The sequence below is a fragment of the Tursiops truncatus genome, chromosome X, assembly GCF_011762595.2.
Source record: "Tursiops truncatus isolate mTurTru1 chromosome X, mTurTru1.mat.Y, whole genome shotgun sequence".
Taxonomy (NCBI): Eukaryota; Metazoa; Chordata; class Mammalia; order Artiodactyla; family Delphinidae; genus Tursiops; species Tursiops truncatus.
Genome location: NC_047055.1, coordinates 122,887,157 through 122,906,442, shown reverse-complemented (window position 1 = coordinate 122,906,442; position 19,286 = coordinate 122,887,157). Strand labels below are relative to the sequence as shown.

Sequence of the window (19,286 nt, the reverse complement as noted above, 5' to 3'; positions counted from 1 at the left end):
TGCCTTCATTTTTCCGTTTCTTGAGTTTAAACTGAGAAAACTAGAAAATGCGCAAATACAAAACATAAGCTCTGATGCATGTTAGTGATGCGGCCGAATTCAACTCATTTCATTCTGATCTTAATCCAAGCCCAATCTTGTGCTGGGAACTTTTAAAGGCATTAAACACTGAGGTGGACAGAGCTGGATAATTTTAAAATGGCATACGTATATCTGCTCAAAAGCTCACTGACCCTTAAAAACTATTTTCTAGGGCTTCCCTGGTGGCACAGAGGTTAAGAATCCGCCAGCCAATGCAGGGGACACGGGTTCGAGCCCTGGTCCGGGAAGATCCCACATGCCACGGAGCAACTAAGCCCGTGCGCCACAACTACTGAGCCTGCGCTCTAGAGCCCGCGAGCCACAACTACTGAAGCCCACGCGCCTAGAGCCCGTGCTCCACAGCAAGAGAAGCCAGTGCAATGAGAAGCTTGCGCACCGCAACGAAGAGTAGCCCCCGCTCGCCGCAACCAGAGAAAGCCCGCATGCAGCGACGAAGACCCAATTCGGCCAAAAATAAATAAAATAAAAATAAAATAAATAAAATTTTTAAAAACCCAAAAAACTATTTTCTAAACAACCACAGTCACCGCCCCTATTGCATTCTCCATGTTGATTTGCCGGCGGGTTGTATCTGTACGTTGCCCTTCACTTTACCATAAAGTTGTCTCATGGGATCCTTGCTGTGGCCTCATCCACTGGGTGAAGGGTGAAGCAGCTACATTCTGAGCCCCAGGGAACTGAGTCTGAGGAAGATTAAATAAATTGCCTGGAGCCATGACCCATCTCCGGTTTCTCCCTGAATTTTCTGCCACATTTTGGATTAGGAAAAGCCACTTAGAAAGGTAGAGAAACAAAGGGGTTTCCGTAGCTCTGCAAGTCCCTCGGACATTCTGATTCTAACGTCCTTGAAGTTCCTGGTTGCTGTGGGACTCTTCCGTCTTTGCTCCTGCTGTGCCCCCGCAAGAGCCTTTTTCAAGCTCATCTCAGAAACTTCTCGGTGCATAACCTTACACTGACGCTTCCATGCCCAGAATGCTTCTGCAGAGCGAGTGCTTCTCACATCTACCCCCAGTCCCTCTCTGGGCTGCATGGCCTCATCCACCTGCATAAGTCCCCTCTCAAATGCGTGTCCCCAGATGCGCCCCTCCTCCTGAGACGCGGGTCCTCGTGACATCTCTAGGCTGTTGGACATCGAAGGGTTCCCAGAACCTTTTGTCTTGTGCTTGCACCTACCAACATCCTGTGGCTTTACTGCAGAGTATAATTTCAGGAACCCCTCAGTCATCCTGTCTCCATGGTGACCACCTGTTTTAGGCACTTTCCTCTCCTGTCTGGACCATCACCATAGCCTCTAGCCCATCTCCCTGCAAGCCAATCTCTTTTCTCTAATTCCCTCTTCACCGTATTTGTGGTTATTTTCTTCAAGTGGAGGAGAGAGGCTCTCCTTCTCCTTCTCAGAGCGTTCAAGCGCATCTGTTTGCTACAGAAGGGAGGGAAACGTCTCTGCATCTCACTCGAGGCATCCATCTTCACCACCACCTACCAGTTATCTTTCAGTTGATCTCGTGGTACATTTTACGTGTCTGTCGCACACCTGCCTTTACACCCACAAACACACTGCCAGGCACTCCCTACTACCACGGCCTGTTCATGGTGTCTTCTTCACTCTGAAGAAGTGAAGAAGACCCTCTTTCCTTCTATTTTCGGACCACAGACCCTGGAATACTTCCAGGCTCAGTCCAAATGCCACCCTTCGGAGCCACTTTCCCTAAGGCTCCCAATTGGAAAGAAAGGCTCCATTCTTCTGCTAGCTCTTCAGCATTTAACCTGTCACTGTCGAAATGCAGTTAACTGCCTCCCTCCACAGCCAGCTCGTGTAATGATGTCTGCCTTCGCCACAAAGCTAAAACCCCAGAGGTCAAGAACCACATCTCCTCAATTTCCACGTCACCATGTCCTCGTAGAGGGCGCTCTGCAAGAGCGAATGGCCCGGAACTGTTCGTTGAAGAAACAGCCCAACCCGCTCTTATTCTTCTCTCAAGAATACACCTGGGGACGTAAGAGGACTCGGAACATTTACACACGTCTTTGGGACAATGGTAAACCCCTCTCTGCTAGAGCGTCACGGAGGGGAAGGAGAAGACTTATCGCAGGCGTTCGGTGCCACCTTCTCTGGCGTGTGTATCCTTTCAAGGAGCTCACATCTCCTTTTCTGTCAAGGTCCTATGGCTCAAACATTCCTTTACTTACTACTTAAAGAGACGATGGCTGGCTAGTTCCTGAACCTCACAGAGCACTTTCGCTGAGAGCACGTTCTTGGCTCTCCACGTATAATCCTCTAGCGTAAACGCAGCTACAGTAAATCCTCGAGTCGCTGAAGCACCCTGAACTCGTCGGCAGCAGAGCTGCCGCTGCTGAGTTGCATCCGCACCCCCGTGCTCTGAGGCTTCAGTCTTGAATATCATTCAACTACCAAGAGCCTTCATGGCACACGATGACTGTCAGGGCACTGTCAGTTCAAATTCCTTCATCTGAGAATCTCTTTAATTATGATGTGCAATGGTCTTGCAATTTGCATTTTAAGAAACGGTCCATCTGGTTTGCATTAGGGTCAGCTGGCTCCCCTGATTGGGAGTCACTGCATAATTGTGTGCAGATGGGGCTCAGGCCTGGACCCTCAGCCCTCACGTCAGTCCTTTCATAGTCCTTGCGAGCTCACCCAGCATCCCGGCTGCATAACCAGATGCAGAGGATGGATCTGTCCTCAGTGTGGTTTTTATTATGTAAATGACTAGGATCTTTCTTTTTTAGTATTTTTGAACGTATTAGTCATCTGAAATCTAAACTATTCTGTTAAAAACTTCAAAAATGCTATCATATAACATCCCACAATATATGACAATACCGGTGCATTTTTTTTTCTTTAAAACATAACAAGTATTTTGGTGAAATCAAAGGAACAGAAACCCAGTGCTTCAAAAAAGGTTGAAACTATGCTGACAGAAAACTCAATAAAGACAGACCATCAGCAGTTGCAAATCATCACAAGATCTGACTGTTCATATAAATATACCTGTCACAAGTCTAGGTACGAAAATGCAGCAAGATATTGTGTTCCGGGCTTTCCTGGTGGCACGGTGATTAAGAATCCGACTGCCAATGCAAGGGACACGGGTGCAAGCCCTGGTCTGGGAACATCCCACATGCCGCGGAGCAGCTAAGCCCGTGAGCCGCGACTACTGAAGTCCAAGCACCACAACCACTGAAGCCCGCATGCCTAGAGCCTGTGCTCCGCAACGAGAAGCCACCGCAATGAGAAGCCCATGCACTGCAACGAAGAGTAGCCCCCACTCGCCACAACTAGAGAAAGCCCACGCACAGCAACAAAGGCCCAACGCAGCCAAAAATAAATTAAATTAAATTAAATTAAAATTAAAAAGATATTGTGGGGCTGCTTTCCTGGGGGCGCAGTGGTTAAGAATCCACCTGCCAATGCAGGGGACATGGGTTCGAGCCCTGGTCTAGGAAGATCCCACATGCCGCGGAGCAACTAAGCCCGTGCGCCACAACTACTGAGTCTGTGCTCCAGAGCCTGTGAGCCACAACTACTGAGCCCGCTTGCCACAACTACTGAAGCCCGCACGCACTGGAGCCCGTGCTCCGCAACAAGAGAAGCCACCGCAATGAGAAGCCTGTGCACCGCAACGAAGACTAGCCCCTGCTCGCCGCAACTAGAGAAAGCCCGCGCACAGCAATAAAGACCCAACGCAGCCAAAAATAAATAAAATAAATTTTTTTAAAAAAAGATATTGTGTTCCAGGGATAATATCTCTCCTAAGGACAACTGTACTCAAGGAATTTGTGCTTACATCACATTAAGGCACTCAGTCACTATATTCAAAGTGTGAAAAGTTAATTTGTGAAAAGCGGCCCATCTCCAAAATCCTGAGGTTGATGTATTTCAAATACTAAGAGATTCATGGAAATAGTAAGTCAACTCCATCATCACATCAGATCTTTCTGGGAAGAAACAAACTGATCTAGGATTAATTCCTGGTTAGCACCTGGTAAAGAAAAATGACTGCTGTCTCACAGCCACCTGCCTAACTGAAGGCCACAAACTACTCTGAATGTTTACATTTGGAAAAGAAGTTCAGCTCTTCTCTTTCCCTCCCCAAACCAAATGTCCCAGTTGGGAGTGAGGAGAGGCAGTAAGATACTAAAGCATCACCTCTAGACAGAGGACAGTCCAACTAGGCTGTAAACCAGACCTAAAATAGGGGAGGATCAAAGGAAAACCAGTGCCCCAACGAACCGGAGCTTGTGTTTCACCCATAGAAGACCAGCTTGGGAATTTCCCACAGTCTCACGAAGGTGTGCGTGTCACAGACTAGCACCTTCGGGCCTGGTTTACCCACGGTAACATGGTCAAGTCTTCCAGGGGGCTGCTTCTAATAGTTTTACTTGAAGGGTGAAGGAAAAGCTCTCTTTTGTTTTCCTTTGTTTCAAACCCTAACACCAGTCTGTAAAGTTAACTCAGGCATCAGGCAAGGACACTTCTCACAGCATAATCCAAATTAGATGCGCAAATGTAACACGGGACATTCTGTTATCATTTTTTTCAAAACACACAGTGTTTTGAAAAACTCAAGTTTCCAGCATATATAAAGCCTCCTAAGGTATGAAATCAGCCTACACCCCATCTTCCTTTCTACAAAAGTGGACCAGACAGAAAGGATATAAGTGTTTCCATGTATTTAAAAAATTTTTCATTAACTCAATAAGCGATAAAAGGAAAAACAGGACAGCGGATGGCACATAGCAATTTATGGCAAAAGCTAAGAAAGTGATTGGTCCACTTCAGTGAGTGTGTGCGTATGACCACCTTGACGAGGAACTGCTGGGCCGGGTGGAGGTTGGTGTCCTTTGATTTTGCACCCCGGTGCTCACCCAGTACAGGGCGTAAGCAATGTCAGGCACTGCCCATAACTCCTAACACATAGTCAGTAATTACTAACTGAGCTGAAATGTGTCAGTACTTGGAGATCCAGGTGACATCAGTCCCTTTTAAACTCAAAATGGGGAAGACATTAAGAAAATGCCCTCTGGGATTTCCTATGAGAGGACACTTCAACAAGTAAATAATGAATGAATGAAACGGACGTGAGGAACTTACAGGTTTGCCCAACAGAACCTCGTGGTTCTTCACGAGGTATACTTTGTATCTAATTTAAATATTACAACTCCACAAACTAGTTGGAAATAAAGTTCAAACAAAAAAAGCTCCATGTTATTGATGAGCCTAAAAACTACTGATAAATCAGTGGTTGTATTAGATTTAATCTATTTGATCTTGATCTGTCTTTTACTTGAGCTATAATAATGCAGGGGTGCCCAAAGAGGGCTTGAAGTTTAGGGTCCTATTACAGTAGCTGGAGAGAGTGAAAATAAAAATGACAGGAGAGCTGGCCCAGGTGGGAACAGGCATTAGACGCCTCGCTGCTGCCAACCCCTGGATCCCCTCGGAGGCGGCCTGCGACCTCAGCCTCAGCACTTGTGAACTGACAGCGGGACTGGTCCAGCTCAACCAGCGGTGGAGCTCCCTCTTCCTAAGGAAAACGCCTGCACAGACCCGGCGCGAGCAGAGACAGGCAGGCAAGCTCGTTTCCCACCGGCTGTTTTGGGGCAGTAAGGGTGCACTTATGAAGGTGAGAAGGACAGTGACAGCTGGGCCTCCAAAGGTTGTCAGGCTGATTTGCATGCATGTTGATGGCTGGATACATGCTTTTCTCCTCACAAGGCCAAGCGCTGGGTCAGGAAGGACCCTTTCTCAGAGAGGCTGGGACCATCAGCACCAGAAGCCTCTTTTTTTCTTTTTTGCGGTACGCGGGCCTCTCACTGTTGTGGCCTCTCCCGTTGCGGAGCGCAGGCTCTGGACGCGCAGGCTCAGCGGCCGTGGCTCATGGGCCCAGCCGCTCCGCGGCACGTGGGATCTTCCCGGTCGCATCCCCTGCATCGGCAGGCGGACTCTCAAGCACTGCGCCACCAGGGAAGCCCAGAACCCTCTTTTGATGACTGTCAGATGCTCCCAGGACATGGAAGCCAGCCTTCATTCAGAGAGCAAGGAAAAAATCTCTATGTAGTGTGTGTGTATATATATATTTTTTTTTTTTTTCAAAATAATACTATTTTATCCTTGTGCTCATTATGCAAAAGTCACTGCCAGGTCAACAGAGTCTTTTTATTCTATTTGCGGTTAGCCCTCCATGAATTGCCTCTGTCCACAAACACCCAGGTCAAGACTTACTTGTAGTAGAAAGGCGACTTCGGCACTTGAGAAAAGCCCACCGTATTACGTTTAAATTGCAGCTATCTTTTAATCATTAATCATTTATGCTGGCCCTTTACAGACTATTTCCCGTATTCTCGGTGAACCAGGCATACTTGAAATTCACACGGACTCTTCACTGCTTTCACGTGAAAAGCACATTTTAATTTATATTGACTCCTTTAACCGCCTCACTTTGAAAACAAAAAGGGTTTTACAAATGGGTTTTCAACCATCATTCTAAAAGCATCCTATTTTTATGGTAAATGCTGGTATAGCAAATGTTCTATAATAACAGGTTTCATAATAGTAGACTTTTAAAAAATTAAATGGTGTTAGATTGGGCAGAGGTGATTTTATGTAGTTTATAACAAAAGGCATGGAAACAATAAAACTTTAAATCCATTAAGGAAACATCAGTCTGTTAAGAAAGGGAAAGCAGCAATTATTTTGAATCTGAGACAGTATTTGTGCCAGGTTTCCAAGGATCTTAGGGGAAAAAAAATGGAAAACTGCATGGATTCCACAGATTTCAGGTAAGAGTATTTCCAAGTGGCAGCTGGAGGAAGATGGCGCAGGTATGTGTCTTCTGGGAGACCTGAATTGTGATAAGCCTAAGAACAGACTTCTGAAAATAGTCAACAAGCCCCTAATGCAGAACCGGCATTGCAACAACATACACTTGATGCGTGAGAGGGAAAGTGCGAGAGAGCAAGAGAGATCTCTTTCTACTTATAATGAATAATGCCTAGTGACCGATTCTCTTTTTCTCTTCAAATGAGACCCAAAAAAGTAACGAACTGTTATGTCTCCCATAGTATGCTTTCTGGCATGCCAAACTATACATGATACAACAGCATGGGTTTAACATACAAGAACTTCGTCACACTCACAGAAAGAGGCATGTAACAGCATAGAGGAGTTAAGTGCTCTAGAAGATGCCTGTGGATGTAAACCGTTACATCGGCTAAATTGTTTGGTAACTTGCATCCCTATCTTTTGGAAGAGGGCAATTCCTCCATCTGGGAACTGAAGATACCAATCAAAATATTGAAAGTTCCCTGCAAGCACACTTCTGTTCTTGGATCGTGCCAACAGAAACCCACAACACTCATGCGTCTATTATGCGTTTTTCAGCTGGGCCCCATCGCCAGCCTGTTTTCCAAGGATGTGAATACGGTTACTCCAAGGTAGCGAGCGGAGCTCCGTTCATTTACTCATGTTGGAGAAAAACACACAAAAAGTTCCTGAGTTGATGGTGGCCTTCCGACATGTCAACTTCTAAACGAACTCATGTGATATAGCTATTATTTTGTAATAACTTTAAATGGAGTGTAATCTATAAAAATACGGAGCCACGATATTGTACACCTGAAACTAATACTGTAAGTCAACCATACTTCAATAAAAAAATAAGAAGAATTCCCATGAAGGATTTACTCCACCCCAGTAGGAGTTCACTGGGGCTGATTTCTATGGTCCAGTAAGTATTTTCAGATGTTTGTATGTGGCACAAGGTACATTTTCATACAGTTCTCGCTTTCCTTCCAAGTCACATCTTTGACATCCTTCCTCACACGCACACAACCCCCCCGTGACCCTGGAGGTCCCCTCGCCTACTCCGCTCTGCTCCTTACCTTTGTACAGAGTCTTGGGCACCTGGCAGGTGTGTCCACATCCATTGGAACAACACTTCTTAACCCCAGAGCATTCACTGTCCACTTCACAGCTTTCGACACAGGCGGCGGCAAAGCCACTGGCCTTCTCGGGAGCTGGGCAATCCCCCTGCTTTACCGACAGGATGTACTTGAGGAACTCACAGCTGGTCAGGCATTCATAGTTCTTCTTGGGGAACAGAGGCTGGGAGAGAATAGAAAAAAAAATTCTCCCATTAAAGACACATGGAGTCTGATTTCCAAGGCGTCAGAAAGGCAGGTCAAAATTCTTACTCCATCAAAGTCTCCCCTGAATTGTTCACAAAGTAAATGTACTTGCTTTCTTTCCCCCTAAAGAAGTGATCTTTTATGCTAATTTTTTAAAGGACTACGACCCATGACTTAGAACTTTATTTTACATGCAACAGATACACGTCAATTACACATACGCGCATTCACAGATTATTGTTACATTCTAAGTTCTGATATTGTAAATTTAATGTACATCGAGACATCAATACTCTGACAATTAAATACCAGGGAAAAATTTCACACTCTTAATTACCAAAGGTGGAAAACTAGAAACACTAGCTAGGAAAAGTATCATTTCAAGGTTTGAATTAGAATTGTAGATGAGAATAACATTGATTGTTAATAATCATATATAGGGCTTCCCTGGTGGTGCAGTGGTTAGGAATCCGCCTGTCAATGCGGGGGACACGGGTTCGAGCCCTGGTCCGGGAAGATCCCACATGACACGGAGCACCTAAACCTCTGCACCACTACTGAGCCTGCGCTCTAGAGCCCACAAGCCACAACTGCTGAAGCCCACGTGCCACAACTACTGAAGCCCGTGCGCCTAGAGCCCGTGCTCCACAACAAGAGAAGCCACGGCAACAAGCAGCCTGCACACCGCGACGAAGACCCAACACAGCCAAAAAAAATTAATTCATTTTTTTTAAAAAAACAAAGTTAAAAAGAATTTTTTTTAATTAATGATACATAAAATTTGAAAATAACATGAACTGACTGGATCAAAACTGTGTCTCAATTCAAGAACTTTCCAGGTAAAACAGAAGAAAGGTCATGCTTTCAATACTGAAGTACCACAAGTCTGTAGCTAGTTAATTTAAATTAAAAAAAAAAACTTTATAAACATTTAAAGCATCATCAGTTCTTAAGGCTCTTCTGTCTTATGCACTTTCACAGCTCATTTTTCTGTTAGCTACTAGATGTTTTACTTCATTAGTTTTTTTTTTCTTTAAGGATACTGAGTTGGTATGGTGTGGGGTTTTTTAATATAAATTTATTTATTTTATTTATTTTTGGCTGTTCATTGCTGCGTGTGGGCTTTCTCTAGTTGTGGGAGAGCGGGGGCTACTCTTCGTTGCAGTGCGTGGGCTTCTCGTTGCAGTGGCTTCTCTCGTGGTGGAGCACGGGCTGTAGGCACGTGGACTTCCATAGTTGTAGCACATGGGCTCAGTAGTTGTGGCTCACGGGCTTAGTTGCTCCATGGCATGTGGGATCTTCCCAGACCAGGGCTCGAACAAGTGTCCCCTGCATTGGCAGGCGGATTCTCAACCACTGCGCCACCAAGGAAGCCCTTCATTGGTTTTTGAAGTTCTCAATTCAGGTCCAAATCTAAGTTAGGAATCAAAGAAGCATGTGAAAGGATCAGGAACAATTATAGAGCTTTGGCCAGCTTTCCTCTTTCAACAAAATGTATACATTACATGCACTGACGAAAACAGTTAAGTTACTAAAGTCATTGGCCCCTGCCACACCGGCTGAGATTTGCAAGTAGACATAATTTTATTAAATCTGGCAAGTGTTTACTGCTTGCTAAGTTAGCAATCACAGGGACTTAGTTTGCGCTATGCATAATCAAATCAGCTCACGGCAAACATCCTCACACATGAAAACGGAGTATAACTTGGGAGTCAGATAACGAAGTAAGGGCTGTCTGTTCATATGACTCTAATCATCTTCATGCCAACTGCCACGCCCTTGAACTGGGAGGGACAGGAAAGCAGGAGCTGCTATCTCCTCCCCTTACTGATTTACTCACCGAGCTCATTACTCACTGGGCCAGAATTAAAAACAAGTAAACAAAAACACTGGCGGAGACAGATCTGCAACATTTGCTCCCACTGAGTGTAAAAGAAGAATGATCATAATTAGCACAATCCTTTGGATCTTCCAGTTGAGGTAGGGTTGTTCTCTACAATTCTTTTCCGTTTTGCTATGGATTCAAAAATGTGATTTTTTTTGTTGTGGGGGGGTGGGTATTTTGAGGTCCATGGAAACAAATCAGGAATCAAAGAAAGTTCCTCTCTGCACTGGAGCTTTCTAGACGGGTCCCCGAGCTTGCAGTGTTCCAGATGACATACTGAATATTCTATTAGATTGTGTACACGGAGAACTAGGCAGGGCTGTACCAAGTTAGCTCCCAACAGCTACTCAGCAGGACTGGACTCATGGATGTATCTTTTCTTTTCCCACTGCTACACATTTCCTGTTTAACATTTCCAAATTCTTCTGTTATTCTGATCATAACGTTACAAGAGCCAAAGACAGAGAGGCGGCTTTGCTTCTCCTACAGCGTGACCATCCACAAGTCTCCAATATGCCCCCACCAGGCCCAGCACTGAAATCTGCAGGGAGGGCAGTGGGCCCCCTTGGAATTTATAAGAAAGAAAGAGTCTTCAGTCCTTGAACGTAAATGAAGATCATCTCACAAATACGTGAATTGGTACAGTAATCTCACAGAGGCGTTCTCCTTCACTCTTCTATTTGTTCAGCTCTACTGAAGGCAAATTTTGATGTTCTCTATCAATTATCTTAGATAATCCTCTTGGATTAGGTTGAAAAATATTAATGGTCTGAATATAAATTAGAGAACATATGGTATCTGTACACAAGGTCTCTCCCCATGTCTTTAATCATTGCTTAATGAGAATTTACCACTGAATGGAATAAGGACAAAAATGCTCACAGGTGAGAGAAAACGATGTGTGAACATTAGGACTCTAGATATAAAGAAAATGTGTAAATTGGTCCCCTGATCACCAGTTGGAAATCCTGTGAGCAAAAGATCATTTGGGTGCAGGAAAAGAAACTTCTCACCTTTAAGCGTGTCATATTTCTTGTGCCATGACAACTTAATCACTCGTAGACTCGTCAGGAGGGATGTGAACATTTTAGCAAAGGTGCGGGTTACCCAAATCACAAGGAGTGTCATGCCCCTCAACTTCACAGAAATGAAAACATGCATGGCAACGACAGATGCACCTACTGAATGCTGCATTTCTTGTTTATACAACTGCATCCAGTCTGTTAAGGCAAATTATGAATTGTAAAACTATGTAACTACAATTCCTTTATAAAACTACTCGTATGAATAATTTCACACAAATAACCATTTCTCCAGGTCACTGGCTTGAGTTTAAAATTTGGAGAAAACGTAGTTACTATGCTGATTAATTTTGTTTGTTTTTTGTTTTTTTCTGCCCTGTCCATATACAAAAATAAGAGTGGAATAGTCTTCAAAGATCATGTATTTTTCTAGAGTAGTTAGGGCCTAAAGGATGTCATTATGCGTCCAAAGACGGGCTCAAAAAAGCAAAGAGGTGAAGGAAAATGCCCTTGGGTGCATTGCATTAAGGGGAAACTCCCCCATATTTTAATTAACATTCTACACAATACTAATAAATTCTTATAAATCTCTCCTACATGCCATCTCTTAGCCCGAAACTCAAATGTGTTTTCAGTGCCTCACCTAGGCAACACACTACGCTCACCTTTCTTGTGGCAAATGGTAAAATCGAAATGAAATACTAACAATAGTAACTAACTGTTCTTGGATGCTTTTAAAAAAGATACTCTTATCTTCATTTTGTTTGGTGTAAAATGCAAGGTACTTCACAATAAAATAATCTGTGCGGCAATCATGGGATGATGAACACAAACACATCAAATTCAGTAACATATACTAATACGTTAGAAATCCTATAAATATGAAGCCTCAGATACGGAGAAAACTCTGCATTTGGTGTCTGGTTCAATTCACCAGAACTGCACATGTGCCCAATCTCAACACAGAGCCTTGGCAAAGAGCCAGGGCCTGGGGGCTCTCTCCTGGCTCCAGCCAACACGCAGGCGTGCAACCTTCAGTGTGGACCCCTGAAAGGAGCTCTCCACCTTCATCACCACCATCCCCGCCACCCTCACCAGGGACGACCCGAGGAACCAGCCGTGGCAGGTCATCGCTAACAGCTGCTGAGGGTCTCCCACCCCGTCACCTCTACCAGCTGCTTCCCTAGCTCACCCCACATACTCCTCCCCAGGCCCTACAGCCAGGATTATTTCCATTTCACAAATGAGCAGACAGAAGCTCGGGGAGGTCGTAATTTATCCAAAACCACAAACGAGTAAGAGTGTGGGCCAATGTTTATCTAAGGGCTGCCCTGTATCTCAGGGTAAAGTTAGAAGATGGCTAAGCCAATGGCTTTCAACTTGCTTCCCTACTAGGATAACCTGGGGACTTCTAGCACTCCAGAAACATCCAGGACTAGAGCAGAGGGGAAAAATGCACGCGGGCGCACAAACACACACACTTACATACCTGCATATATGTAAACCATATATACATATAAATCAAAAGGGCAGTTATACTCCACGAATACTGATACGAATGGGCAACGCTGAGATAGAGCTTGCACTACTGAACTCCGAGGATAGAGGTATAATTTTTCAGCCATTCAGGTAGAAAAGGCAAGTTCACTATGATGGAGAAAATAAGGTTTCTCCCAGGTTAATGTGTCTCTATAAAATTTAATGTGTGACGGCAATACGGCAATGGCTATATAATACTAAAGAATATATATATATATATAAAATCAGCTAAGTTGTTATTCAAATAAACACGTGACAGAAATATTCTCAAAGACATAAAGACTCAGAGAATATAACACGCATGAGCCTTTCTTGCAAAACTATGCAATGGTAAAATTCAGCTGTTCCACAAGTTCACAGAAATGAAGAGTAGACGGGCTAGCACAGCACCCCCTGAAAAAAATATAAAGTGTATACTTATATATTATGCGAGAAAAAAAGTGTGTGCAAACCCATTTGGACATCAGGTATAACAGTAGGCAGAGCCTGCCGTGAATAATCTCAAAGAAAATGGTATCTTTTAAAAGACATTGAGACATGATCTAATTTAGAAAGCCAAAAATAAAGAAATTAGCATAAAAGAATTACTAATCATTTTGTCATCCACATAAATATAAAACTAAATTTGAAAAAAGTAGGAGTTACAGTTTAAAAAGATAATATGATATAATAAAATTAAAAGAATATGTCTTAAAAAACCGGTAGGTTAGAAGGAATGGAGCAAGAAATCCTGAACTTAATTTTAGGATATCCGTATTCAGGGCTATGACGTACTGCATGCAGCAAAACGAGCAGAAGGGAAAGGCCTATGGGGAGAAGTCCAGAGGAAACCAGGTGCAAACTTTCCCAGTGGGGTCACACAGGACGCATTAAATTCCTCCAGCCACGAGTTGTAACAACACGTGTGAAATGCTGTCAACCAGCGAAGTCCAGGGGAGACATGAAGCCCAGAGCTTTTCTGGGGGGCTGGTCACATAGGCACCTCCTGCGTAGCATGTACCAAACCCAGACTCCCAGAAGGAAACAGGTGTCAACAGTTTAGGAACAGTGCTATTGGTCTGTACTTTTCTTTTTGTGTGACATCCTTGTCTGGTTTTGGTATCAGGGTGATGGTGGCCTTGCAGAATGAGTTTGGGAGTGTTCCTCCCTCTGCTATATTTTGGAAGAGTTTGAGAAGGATGGGTGTTAGCTCTTCTCTAAATGTTTGATGGAATTTGCCTGTGAAGCCATCTGGTCCTGGGCTTTTGTTTGTTGGAAGATTTTTAATCACAGTTTCCATTTCAGTGCTTGTGATTCGCCTGTTTATATTTTCTATTTCTTCCTGGTTCAGTCTCGGGAGGTTGTGCTTTTCTAAGAATTTGTCCATTTCTTCCAGGTTGTCCATTTTATTGGCATAGAGTTGCCTGTAGTAATCTGTCATGATCCTTTGTATTTCTGCAGCATCAGTTGTTCCTTTTCCTTCTTCATTTCTAATTCTACTGATTTAAGTCTTCTCCCTTTTTTTCTTGATACAGACCAATATCACTGATGAACACAGATGCAAAAATCCTCAACAAAATACGAGTAAACAGAATCCAAGAACACATTAAAAGGATCATACACATACACATACACATACTCAAGTGGGGTTTATCCCAGGAATGCAAGGCTTCTTCAATATATGCAAATCAACCAATGTGATAAACCATATGAACAAATTGAAGGAGAAAAACCATAAGATCATCTCAATAGATGCAGAAAAAGCTTTTGACAGAATTCAACACCCATTTACGACAAAAGCTCTCCAGAAAGTAGGCATAGAGGGAACTTACCTCAACATAATAAAGGCCATATATGACAAGCCCACAGCCAGCATCATCCTCAATGGTGAAAAACTGAAAGCATTTCCACTAAGATCAGGAATAAGACAAGGTTACCCACTCTCACCGCTCTTATTCAACATAGTTTTGGAAGTTTTAGCCACAGCAATCAGAGAAGAAAAGGAAATAAAAGGAATCCAAATCAGAAAAGAAGAAGTCAAACTGTCACCGTTTGCAGATGACATGATGCTATACACAGAGAATCCTAAAGATGCCACCAGAAAACTACTAGAGCAATCAATGCATTTGGTAAAGGAGCAGGATACAAAGTTAATGCACAGAAATCTCTGGCATTACTATACACTAATGATGAAAAATCTGAAAGAGAAATTAAGGAAACACTCCCATTTACCACTACAAAAAAAAAGAATAAAATACCTAGGAATAAACCTACCTAAGAGGGCAAAAGACCTGTATGCAGAAAACTATAAGACACTGATGAAAGAAATTAAACATGATACAAACAGATGGAGAGATATACCATGTTCTTGGATTAGAAGAATCAACACTGTGAAAATGACTATACTACCCAATGCAATCTACAGATTCAATGCAATCCCTAGCAAATGGCACTTTTCACAGAACTAGAACAAAAAATTTCACAATTTGTATGGAAACACAAAAGACCTCTCGAATAGCCAAAGCAATCTTGAGAAAGAAAAACAGAGCTGGAGGAATCAGGCTCCCGGACTTCAGACTATACTACAAAGCTACAGTAATCAAGACAGTATGGTACTGGCACAAAAACAGAAGTATACATCAATGCAACAGGATAGAGAGCCAAGAGATAAACCCACACACTTATGGTCACCTTATCTTTGATAAAGGAGGCAAGAATATACAATGGATAAAAGACAGCCTCTTCAATAAGTGGTGCTGGGAAAACTGGACAGCTACATGTAAAAGAATGAAATTAGAACACTCCCTAACACCATACACAAAAATAAACTCAAAATGGATTAAAGACCTAAATGTAAGGCCAGACACTATACAACTCTTAGAGGAAAACATAGGCAGAACACTCTATGACATAAATCACAGCAAGATCCTTTTTGACCCACCTCCTAGAGTAATGGAAATAAAAACAAAAATAAACAAATGGGACCTAGTGAAACTTCAAAGCTTTTGCACAGCAAAGGAAACCATAAACAAGACGAAAAGACAACCCTCAGAATGGGAGAAAATATTTGCAAATGAAGCAACTGACAAAGGATTAATCTCCAAAATATACAGGCAGCTCATGCAGCTCAATATCAAAAAAAAGAAAACAACCCAATCAACAAATGGGCAGAAGACCTAAGTAGACATTTCTCCAAAGCAGATACACAGAGTGCCAACAAACACATGAAAGGATGCTCAACATTATTAAACATTAGAGAAATGCAAATCAAAACTACAATGAGGTATCACCTCACACCGGTCAGAATGGCCATCATCAAAAAGTCTACAGACCAGAAATGCTGGAGAGGGTGTGGAGAAAAGGGAACCCTCTTGCACTGTTGGTGGGAATGTAAATTGATACAGCCACTATGGAGAACAGTATGGAGGTTCCTTAAAAAACTACAAATAGAACTACCATATGACCCAGCAATCCCACTACTGGGCATATACCCTGAGAAAACCATAATTCAAAAAGAGTCATGTACCACAATGTTCACTGCAGCTCTATTTACAATAGCCAGGACATGGAAGCAACCTAAGTGTCTATCGACAGATGAATGGATAAAGAAGATGTGGCACATATATACAATGTAATATTACTCAGCCATAAAAGGAAACAAAATTGAGTTATTTGTAGTGAGGTGGATGGACCTAGAGTCTGTCATAGAGAGTGAAATAAGTCAGAAAGAGAAAAACAAATACTGTATGCTAACACATATATATGGAATATAAAAAAAATGGTTCTGAAGAACGTAGGGGCAGGACAGGAATAAAGATGCAGACGTAGAGAATGGACTTGAGGATATGGGGAGGGGGAAGGGTAAGCTGTGACAAAGTGAGAGAGTATCATGGACATATATACACTACCAAATGTAAAATGGACAGCTAGTGGGAAGCAGCCGCATAGCACAGGGAGATCAGCTCGGTGCTTTGTGACCACCTAGAGGGGTGGGAGAGGGAGGGTGGGAGGGAGGGAGACGCAAGAGGGAGGGGATATGGAGATATATATATATGTATAGCTGATTCACTTTGTTATACAGCAGAAACTAACACACCATTGTAAAGCAATTATATTCCAATAAAGATGTTAAAAAATAAATAAATAAATAAAATACAGGGAAGAGAAAAAAATAGTTTAGAACAGTGAGCCCCCTCCTCTCAGTTAGGGATTGGTGGGAAAATCTCCCCCAGCCCAAGTTTCCAGAAGCCAGCCAAGGGTCAACCTTTTAGGCAGGAATTTCTAAGGACAGGTTTGCTATGATAACTCCTCTGCACAGGTAACCATGGCTATTTCCAGATGGTAGACTTTGGAGTAAAGGTTAAGTTTTAGTCTCCTGTGCAGCTTGTTATATAAATATTTCAATGGGCATATATAATTTCTATAAAAAATAAAGACATTATACTGTTTAAAAAAACAACCCAAACTACCAGATGTATCTTTCAAGGAAGGCATCTAAATGCTAAGTATGCATGAAATAGGAAAAGGCATCCTCAGTTCACATGTTTCTAATTTATGCTTGGAAATGAAATTATAATTTGCTTGGAAACTCAGTTACACATCCTAATTTATTAAATGTGATTACAGTTAATTTGGTTCCCAGGCAAACTGTAGACCTTGGCCATGAATACTGTAAAATGAGGAGAAAATCAGAAACATGTATTCGAAAATAGTCACTTTCCTATGAGTACACGTCCCTTTTGCTAAATTAGAGTCATCTTTACATATGTTTATCTCGGCTTCCTCTTCCTTGGCTTTTCTATTTATTTTGAAGGCAATTGTGACACACGGTATGAGGTTATCAAAGGTCAAATTCTCCACTGGGAGCATCACTCCAGAATCATGCTGGAAGATCTCTGGAAGATCTCCAGGAACAAAAATAATTCCAAAACTTCAAAATTTTCTAGAGAATCAGGGACAGTTAGGACACTTGGTAGACCACCATTTCCCTCTCTCCCCCTCGTCCTGCATTTTGTTACTAGGAGCTACCAGGCATGTCTGTGAAGCCCCACGAAGCCTTTATATACTGACTCAGAAGCCAAACTGGCATTCTAGGTACTAGGAAGCTACTGATGAACAGAAGAAGAGCAGGACAGTTACGCCGCACCATGCTTCCAGTTTATGTCTCTACTAACAAACAGGTGACATCATTAAGCAGTTTCATTTGTATTCAAACAGAGGTAGACACAGGAGGTAACGCAGGTACACACACGTGAGGTCAAAAGAGGATGAGACAAGGAGAAAGCTTTTACGATAGGCGGTCAACACTTAGCATGAGTTAACTGGGTAAGCGTGGTGTGGAAGGGCAGAGGGCTATTCTAGAAGGAAAGAATGACAAACACGAGGGCAGAAGCAAATACAGGGTACTCCATTCACGGCACGGCAACTACATCAGTAAGGCAGGAGCTGCATGCAGTGGTGACAACATCAGTGCCGCAAGTCTTGGTTTCTCCAAATGTACGAGGGGAATAATGATAATACTTACTGTGAACTATTACCCTAAGCGCTGACGTATATTGAACACTTGGCACAGGTTCTGCCACATAATCATGCTGAAATTAGTGCTAGCCCCGAAAAGAAGTATTACAGTTTTAAAACATCATTCTAGAAATTCTAGAAAAACGAAAAAACAATGAGAAACACAAGAGGTTAATTACAGATTACCTAAAATACTCGTATGAAAAATTTCTTTTGAGGAGGAATAAATTGTCAAGTTGTTAAATGTACAGATTTACTCTGATTTTTTCTAACGATTCCATCTCAGAGAATTTTGCAAATCCTGTCCCATCCAAGTTACAAGCAAAATCATACTTCAGAAAAGAGATACACTTTCACAGTCTTAGAAATTATAAAAGGTCTGTACCCCCAATTCCAACGTCATCGGGGGGGGCATTCCCCGCACAAACACCAAGCAATTCTCAGACCCTCGCGGGGTGTTTACACAACTCAACTCAATCGTGACACTATCTTCCTGGAGACGGCATCAGACCCCACAGGTCGCGGGCTCAGTCCTACAGGACGACATCCCCTACTGCCTCTGCACAGGCCAGTTCCAAGTTCAGACTGTCGCCTGTGCTTCTGACCAAAGGGCTACAGATTGGAGGTTCCGACAAGCCCCATTCAGGTTCAATTAGTTTGCCAGAGTGCCTCAGAGAAATCAGAGAAACATTTCACCTACTGTATGACCAGTTTCTTACAAAAGGACGTAAGGCGGGAACGGCCAAACGGAAGCCGTGCACAGGGCACGGTACGGGGAAAGGACACAAGATACTCTTCCCAAATCTCCGCATGTTCACCAACCAGGAAGCTCTCTGAACCCGGTCCTCTGGGGGTTTGATGGAGGCCTCATTACTCGGGCATGACTGATCAGCTCATGGGCCGCTGAGGACTGAAGTCAATCTCCGGCTCTTCCCCCCTTCCCTTAAGTCAGAGGGTGGGAGGAAAGTTCCAACCCCTAACTACAGGGTTGCTCCCCTGGCAACCAGCCCCCTGTGAGCAGGGGCTTGGCCAAGGTCATCTCATTAAAGTAACAAGGCACCTTGTGAGAGCTCTCACCACTTAGGACATTC

The 19,286-nt window shown here is 43.2% G+C and overlaps 1 protein-coding gene across 1 annotated transcript in view; it reads right to left on the bottom strand.

Moving 5' to 3' along the window:
- Positions 1-19,286, bottom strand: part of ANOS1 (anosmin 1) — a 189,785-nt gene that overhangs the window by 47,349 nt on the left and 123,150 nt on the right. The window contains exon 4 of the mRNA XM_019944764.3: positions 8,008-8,230. Within this exon, the coding sequence (XP_019800323.2) occupies positions 8,008-8,230 (223 nt within the window). The remainder of the gene's footprint in view (positions 1-8,007; positions 8,231-19,286) is intronic.